General features: G+C 38.7%; 1 protein-coding gene across 1 annotated transcript in view; it reads right to left on the reverse strand.

Annotated features, from left to right (window-relative positions):
• Positions 1–6293, reverse strand: part of LOC138024999 (glycine dehydrogenase (decarboxylating), mitochondrial-like) — a 29876-nt gene extending 23583 nt beyond the window's left edge. The window contains exons 1-6 of the mRNA XM_068872214.1: positions 5653–6293; positions 5480–5558; positions 3662–3797; positions 3256–3420; positions 1363–1440; positions 336–498 (exon numbers count right to left, since the gene is read on the reverse strand). Coding sequence (XP_068728315.1) covers positions 336–498; positions 1363–1440; positions 3256–3420; positions 3662–3797; positions 5480–5558; positions 5653–5898 — 867 coding nt within the window. The 5' untranslated portion in view covers positions 5899–6293. The remainder of the gene's footprint in view (positions 1–335; positions 499–1362; positions 1441–3255; positions 3421–3661; positions 3798–5479; positions 5559–5652) is intronic.
• Between the last annotated feature and the right edge of the window lie 1282 nt (positions 6294–7575).

Consider the following 7575-nt stretch of genomic DNA (forward strand, 5'->3'; position numbering starts at 1 on the left):
GGTTGGTGATCTTGTTTTGACGAACCCTTAATTGGAGATGGCAAACCACACCATCCATCTGGACTAATTAAACCACTGAAATTTTTTAACTTCCTTGTTCAAAAAGTAAATCACATAAATCCCATCCCAAAGGGATCCCCCTAAAAATTATGATGACGCATGGCCTGTTTATTTGCACTTCTCTAAGAACAATAATTTATTGTGTTAAGAGGTGGGAAAAAGCTCATGGCTGGTCTTCACTTCAGGTTGCGGTCTAAAAGGTCCAAAAAATGGAGAAAGGTCTCAACTCTTTCAGTCCAGGATGGCTTTGCCTGCATAATTATTATATAATTCACCTTAGCATCATGAGCTTTGTCCACGAGTTTTGAAAAATCAACAATGTTGCCATTTGTGTCAGGATACTGGAACAAAACACCACTGACATCTTGGTTCGAGAAGTCGAAAGATGTACTGTCACCAACAATCACCTCCAATCCGTCACCATCAGGGCCTAAAGTGCTTAAGGACATTATTGTACTACAATATTAGATTTAAGAGGGTCAAGGCCTAAAAAGAACTACCTGTACTTTTTAACCCAATGACTCCAAGGAGTGAGACTTAAAAGATTTTAATGTCTAATGCCAGAAACTTTTACTTATCAATGGGGCGTAGTTCAGGAGTCAATAGATTAAATAATGAAACTAAGAAAAAGCTTGCAAGCAAGGGATAAATTCCTTTGAAGGATTTGGATTACAACAGTGTTGTTAGAGAAATCATTGTGCTTTTTCAGTGATGACTCAGGGATACTAAGAAAAAATCTAAGGGCTCATAATTGAAGAGACTCATAACAGAAGGGACTCTCAGCATCTAGGACATAAACTGGCATCCACTGGACTGAAATGTGACTGGGCTTGTTGAAACATGTATTTGTGCAATAATTATTGAAAAATCAAAGCAACAAGTGACTACATGTAGCTCCTTTTGATAGCATTGCCCTAAAACTTTGCCCTGGAATTGCAGCACCTAGAAAGAGGCAAAGACACAGGTTGAAATCCCAACTTGCCCAGTAGACAGGTAGACTTGATGACCCACTTTCTTGGGGTTTGATCCACTTTCCAAGGCACATTAATTAGTCATAAACAAACACACAAAAAAACAAAAAGACAGGGAAATATTATGTATTCATTTCTCTTGTCATCTCTTAAGTTTTTTTAATTGATTGAGAGGGTGCTTCGTAAAGTGTTCACCGAGGGTGCTTGCCATAGTGTGAAATCTACTTGTATACTTGACAACCAGACAGGGGTTTTCTAAAGCAACGCAAAATGTTGAAAGAATGAAGGAAAGCTACACAATGTAAAAAAAAGTGACATTTTTCAAACTTACCTTGCTCTGGTTTCTATAACAGAGATAGTCTGAGGATGACAGTTCTTGTCTACAAAGAATTTTGGTTTCTTATTGTACCTACAGATAAACAACAAAGGAGGGACACAAAAATTTGGTTTTGGTTGGGAAAGGAGGGATCGACTCAGGCTTAGCAGTTATCAACCCTGGCCTCGGTCATGAGGTCGTACACATGTGGGCTGAGTTTCAGTCTATCTCAATCTGACTCAGAGGGTTTTTCTCCAGGTACTTCCTGGGACATTGTGCCAGGGACATTGTGTTGTGTTCTTGGGCAAGACACTTTACTCTCACAGTGCCTTTATCCACCCAGGTGTATAAATGGGTACTGGCGAATATAATGCTGGGGGTAACCCTGTGATGGACTGGCATTCGATCCAGGGTAGAGTAGAAATACTCCTAGTCTCTTCATGCTACAGAACCTGGAGATAAGCACCGGACTGATGGGCCTTCTAGGCTCGTAGCAGACTTTACCTTTACCTTACTCTAGACTGGTTTTCCTCCCACATTCAACACGATTTGAGTCATTTTTCAATTGCCTCGGTTGCCAACGGTATTATAATTAAATCCTAAGGCTGCTCACTCCATACAGGGGGGACCCACTAAATTAAGTCAAACATTCCGAGATAAATTGTTCCTATGGTAACATGTTCCCTGCCCCCTTAACAAACTGAGCCCTGAGCTGATTGCAAAGGTCAAATGTGTTCAACGTGGATCATCCTACCATCTTTTTCTTTCAATCCAGTGAACAGACTACTGCCTGAGATCACTAACTGGGCTGTTATTGCATTGTTAACGTTGGTGGTTTGAAATGAAAGTTCAATCTTTGTCAATTGATTGTAATGGGTTATTGTCATTGTGGGAACATTTTATCTCAAAATATTCAACTAAATTTGGTGAGTTCCCCGGAATGAAGTGTGTAGCCTTGGAATTTTATAATACCACTGACAACCAAGAAATTGAAAAATGGCTCAAATCGTGTTGAATCTCGAAAAAAAAAAGTCAGGAAGAGACCCACAATGGCAATAGGGTAAGGCTTTTTAATTGAGTATATCTTAAGCCTTTTATTGGGATTCCCAACATTACACATGTTGGCTTTCCCTCACACTGAGCTTAGGGAGCCTGTGCTGCTACATGTAGTAAATCAAAATCACAACTAAATCTCCCAACTAAATCAGATGTTGGGGTTCTGGAGTCAATTGCTGTGAGATGTACCCAAAATAGAAAAAGGGAAAAAAACAAAACAAAAAAAAAACATTTTATTTTGATTCATTCCTCCTGGCTGATTGAGCATGGTTCAGTGGTCAGCACACAGGTTAACATGTAGATGCACTGAATCTTATATCCCATTCCGAACTCCAAAAAAATTACTTTCTTGGTCCTTAATTCAAATCCAATCTTTGCTCTTCATCTGCACTTGCTGCAGCAGATCACATGAACATTATTGAAATTTTATTTTAACATAATGGTGCCCTTTTTGGTCTAAATGCCATACACTACAGCCCTCTACCTTTCTGTACAACAGCTCATAGCTGAGGATCTCTTAGAAATAGTATTTGTGATGGACCTAATTACAGGCATTTGTTTAGGACAAAGTGGTTTCCAAGCTCTAAGGTCTAACAGAGAAAAGCTCATGGTAAATTAACCACCATAAAGAAATTGAAAGCTGACGTTTCCAGTGTTTACCCTTCAACTGAGCTCAAAATATCAGCTTTCAAATTTCTTTATGGTGATTAATTTACCGTGTCAACTCCATTGAAAAAACTCTTTTCTGTATTCTACTTCTCCATGGACACAGCACCACACGTTCTTCAGAAACTACATGTAAACTCATTTATTCAAGATAAAAAGACACAATCATTTCTACATGTAACTCACCTATAGCACAGGGCCATGGCTTCAGCAGCAGATGTTGCTTCATCGAGAAGTGATGCATTAGCAATGTCCAAACCTGTAAGATCACTGACCATTGTCTGGAAATTCAATAGAGACTCCAGTCTCCCCTGTGCCAGTTCGGGTTGGTAAGGGGTGTAGGGTGTGGTCCTGATGAGTTAAAAAATGAACTAATGGTTGTAATTTGTCAACTACTGAGTGATTTACAGCAAGTCTTCTGAAAAAATGGTTTCTGAAATTCAGCTTCAAGAAGTTTTCCATTTTGTCCAAGCTGAGTTGGTGTGTATGGTACATTTCAAGATGTGTTGGAAATAGACACATGGTCAACACCCAAATTTTTGTCGTTTCTTCTGTAAATTTGTCTCTTCAGAACTAATATAAAAACACTTACCATCCTGGATTTTCCAAGATGTTTCTTAGAATTGGCTTTGGCATGTGACAGTCATAATAACCCATTCCAATATATGATCTCCATATCTGATTGCGTTCAGCTATCTGCCATAGCTTCTCTAACATATCTGTCTCACCTGCAATTACATTGAATGAGGTGCTCCAGAAATGGTTATCAACTTCATCAAAGTATGATATTTTCAAATTAAATTATCAAAATGTGTATGTGTAATCTTTGTTCTCTTCCAGCATACATGTAGGTCCCTCATGGCATGAAAAGTTAGCAATGAAATACATTTTATTTTTACAGTTAACTTTTGTTATCATTTAATGAAACCCTCTTGTTCTGTTTGATAACACATTATTTATTTTTACTTTTTGGAAACAGCGGCACACTGACTAAATTTTGAAAAACGTAATTCAAAGAATAAATAAACTTATATTTGGATGGTGCAGTGCTGAGATGTGAAAAACCTGGATAACAAAAAAAATTAATGTTGATTGAGTTTGTTGTGAACCTGAAGTGTCTTGACAATGCTGTGGGGGGGGGGGGGGGGGGGGGGGGGGGGGGGAGGAGTCACTATATTGATGACAGACTTAGTTGGTTCCTTTGGTGGCCCATGTCCCTCCCTTTCTGGGATTTCTAGCACTAAAACGTACCCATTACAGTGATTCCTCAGTATTGCACTGTGCATTATGGTGTGTCAATTATATATATTTATAAATTGGATCAAATTTGCAACATTGTAAATATGGCATAAGTCAATCATACACGCTGAAACAGTTCTCAAAAAGGTGAGAGAAGTTGTGAAAGACCCATAATTCTTTGCAAATAAGAACACACTCAACTTCCTTATGAACAGTATAAGAGTGGAATTTTAATCATTGCAAAAGTTGATTCTCTGCTCTGTTCGAAGAGAATGTGCCCATTTGTTAAAATAAGGGGGTTGACTCGCAACACTATGTCCCTGGCCAACGACAAGTCAGTTTACTTGTCACTAGGCGCCCCAAGGAAGGAAGGTCAATTTATAAGCTTCACAAAGCCTGCTGCCTTCGCTCAGCTAGCTGGAGAGCCTTTAGTGGTTTCAGGGTTTCAGGCATCTCTTTTCCAAGAGCTGGACGTCTTTATTTACCGATTGGATTCGGTTTGTACGAAAAAAATCATGCAAGATTTGGGTCGATTGGACTAAGATAGTGGTGTCAGCTTCTTACTTTTTCGTTTTCCTTCTAGAGGAGGTGAAGTCAACCTTGAAAATTTTTTCTGAAACTCTGTGTGAGTATTAAGGACAAGGACAAAAAGCCATGTGGTAAATTTGATCGATTTTCATTTGCAATTTCTTACAAATTTCCTTGAACTTCACTCCATATGTTTCCTGTATTTCCCCATATAAACCTTACATTGTCACCAATAGAGAGCTTGGGTGACCTGTGGTTGCAATATAAAAATTGCAAGGAGTTGCGAGACGCAGTGTCCCAAATTGAAATATCATGTGATCCGTTCGGTAAGTGACACGGAAAATGACCCGATAAATGGCAGAAAGTTAATATTTACACAGTTACATGTTTAGAAAGATAAAACATCGCGTGCACAAAGCCAAAATGACCGGAGGGTAACTGTCTCAAGTATCCCGCTGTTTCAAGTGATTTTCCACCCGACAAAAACATGCCAGCGGCGGAAAATTACTTTGGAAAACCAAACCATTGGCAAGATCCTAGAATTATAACTTGCATTAATTCAATTTTAGCATCGTAAACAGTCGCGGCGCGACGTTTTTCCTAGCTATATATTAAAACATGTTTTTCTATATTTACAACTTACTTAACGGTTCCTTCATTTCCAGATCCTTCGAAAATTTGATTACGGACGGCAACGTTTTCTCGATCAATTCATCAACGCTCTAAAACAACGACAAAATACGAGTTCAAGTCCAGTTCATAACAACGCAACAGTATGAGCCACAGAAACTCATATCATTCATTAATTCATGTTACCTGTAAATTAAGAGTTCCCAGCATCTCGCTTTGTTCGACTGCATCTGGACCGATATGTCGCCGCATAAAGTCATCGCCAGGTGGAGCGATCTGTTCCAAACTAAATTTCTGTGCTAAACTTGAAGAACAACGAGCCAAAGTAAACGAAATATTGAGAGATCTCGAAGGCGAGTGCGTCAGGAGAGTTGTTTTCAAAGTCTTGATTAAGTAAAATCGACGACCAGCGCTCACAACAGTTCGATACATAATTTTTGTTAAAATAAAACTCGTTGAGAATATAACTTATGCGAAAATTCGAATGAAATCAGGCAATTTTCTTAAATCGACAAGCTCGGTTACGCGAAATCTACAGCTTTGCTTTCGTGGACCACGCTACAAAATTTATGGGTGCCATTGACAAATATGGAAAGTCCATTTTGCAAATATGGAAGCAAGCGCACCATGAAAGAAACACGAATTTACCACAGTAGTTCAAGCCACCACAGTTAAAACCAAGGACTCAAAACAAAAAAGGAAATAACCAAAAACCCATGACTAAAAGGTTTGGAGTAATTCCAAGGATAATTATCCATTTTCACGGGAACAGAACATTCCTCGCAAGTTTTAAATGCTTTGTGTTCGCGCGAGTTAGTTTAAATGGCGGGAAAACGCTAAACCCACATACCCCTGGTGAAATAGCTTGTTCCAGGCTCCCAGATAGTCGGGAAAGAGAAAAAAAATCGCGTACGAAAACGAGCAAAACGAGTGGGGGTACAACCCCTCCGTTTTTCGCACGCAGTTTTGTTCTTTCCCGACTGAGAGCCTGAAACAGGCTACTGGTGAAAAGGAAAATTTGAACTGCGGATATATGAGAGGACTGCGCGATTGAGAAATATTTCCAGTAAATAATATAACGTGGTCAAAGCCATTTTACTTGATAAGTTCATGAAATGTCAGTCAATATGATCAACAACAGTCCTTCAAACTACTAAACTCCAATGAAATGATGATATTTCAACACTAGCAAATCCAACTTTTTTTAGGGGGAGGGAGTGGGTATGCCTTAATGGATCACGTTAGATCTGTATACATGTATCACTGACACCCTATCAAAAATCTTTGATCTATCCCTGTAATGACTGTTGGTAAATTTAATGGCAAGTACTTAATTAAGAATATATGAACTTTTGTATATTTTTTGAACTGCAAAACGAACATGAAATGCAAGTTAGAAAGATGATTACATTAGATATGACCAGGGGTAAGCAACTACACAGAATTCAAACCCATAACTGACTGGGTGTTTGTGTTAATTGGCAACTTAATAGGCAACCATCTCTAAGAATTCATGCAAAATGAAAATCCAAGGTTTAGGTTTGGTAGATGAAAAATGGTTTGACTGACCGCTGAGTAAAATAATGATGCCTTTAAGTGCCCCTGTATTTGCTTCACACCTGACTGGCAAATTTCGAGCTTTGACTTTTATCCAAAGACCATTTACTTTGATTTTAAGTTTTGGATTTCACAGTCCGCCATTACTCACAATCAAAACTGACTGATTGGACCTCAGAGGGTTGGATCTAGGGAAAAGTGATGTCAAAGGCTCACTAGCTTAAAATTTCAGGGTATGAATGCTGCCTAATTATATTATGCAAAACACGAGTTTCAAAGTTTGAAAGCCCAAAACTCCCATGCTGCATATTAGTTCTGCGGTGTATAAATGCATCGCATTCTTAAACTAGTGAGCGTTTGACGTCATTTTGTCCTCAATCCAGCAATCTCAAGATCTTGAAGTTAGTTATGGCGGAACATTAAACCGAGTGTCTTTTTGAAATCACACAGCCTGTACAGCCCCGTGTGTGCTTTCATCGTAAAACTATTGGTAAAATCTCTTATGTTCTAATTCGCTTCGCTCAGATAAACATAAACTATTTTACCCTTAAA

Source organism: Montipora capricornis, chromosome 11, assembly GCF_036669925.1.
Source record: "Montipora capricornis isolate CH-2021 chromosome 11, ASM3666992v2, whole genome shotgun sequence".
In the NCBI taxonomy this organism is placed as follows: domain Eukaryota; kingdom Metazoa; phylum Cnidaria; class Anthozoa; order Scleractinia; family Acroporidae; genus Montipora; species Montipora capricornis.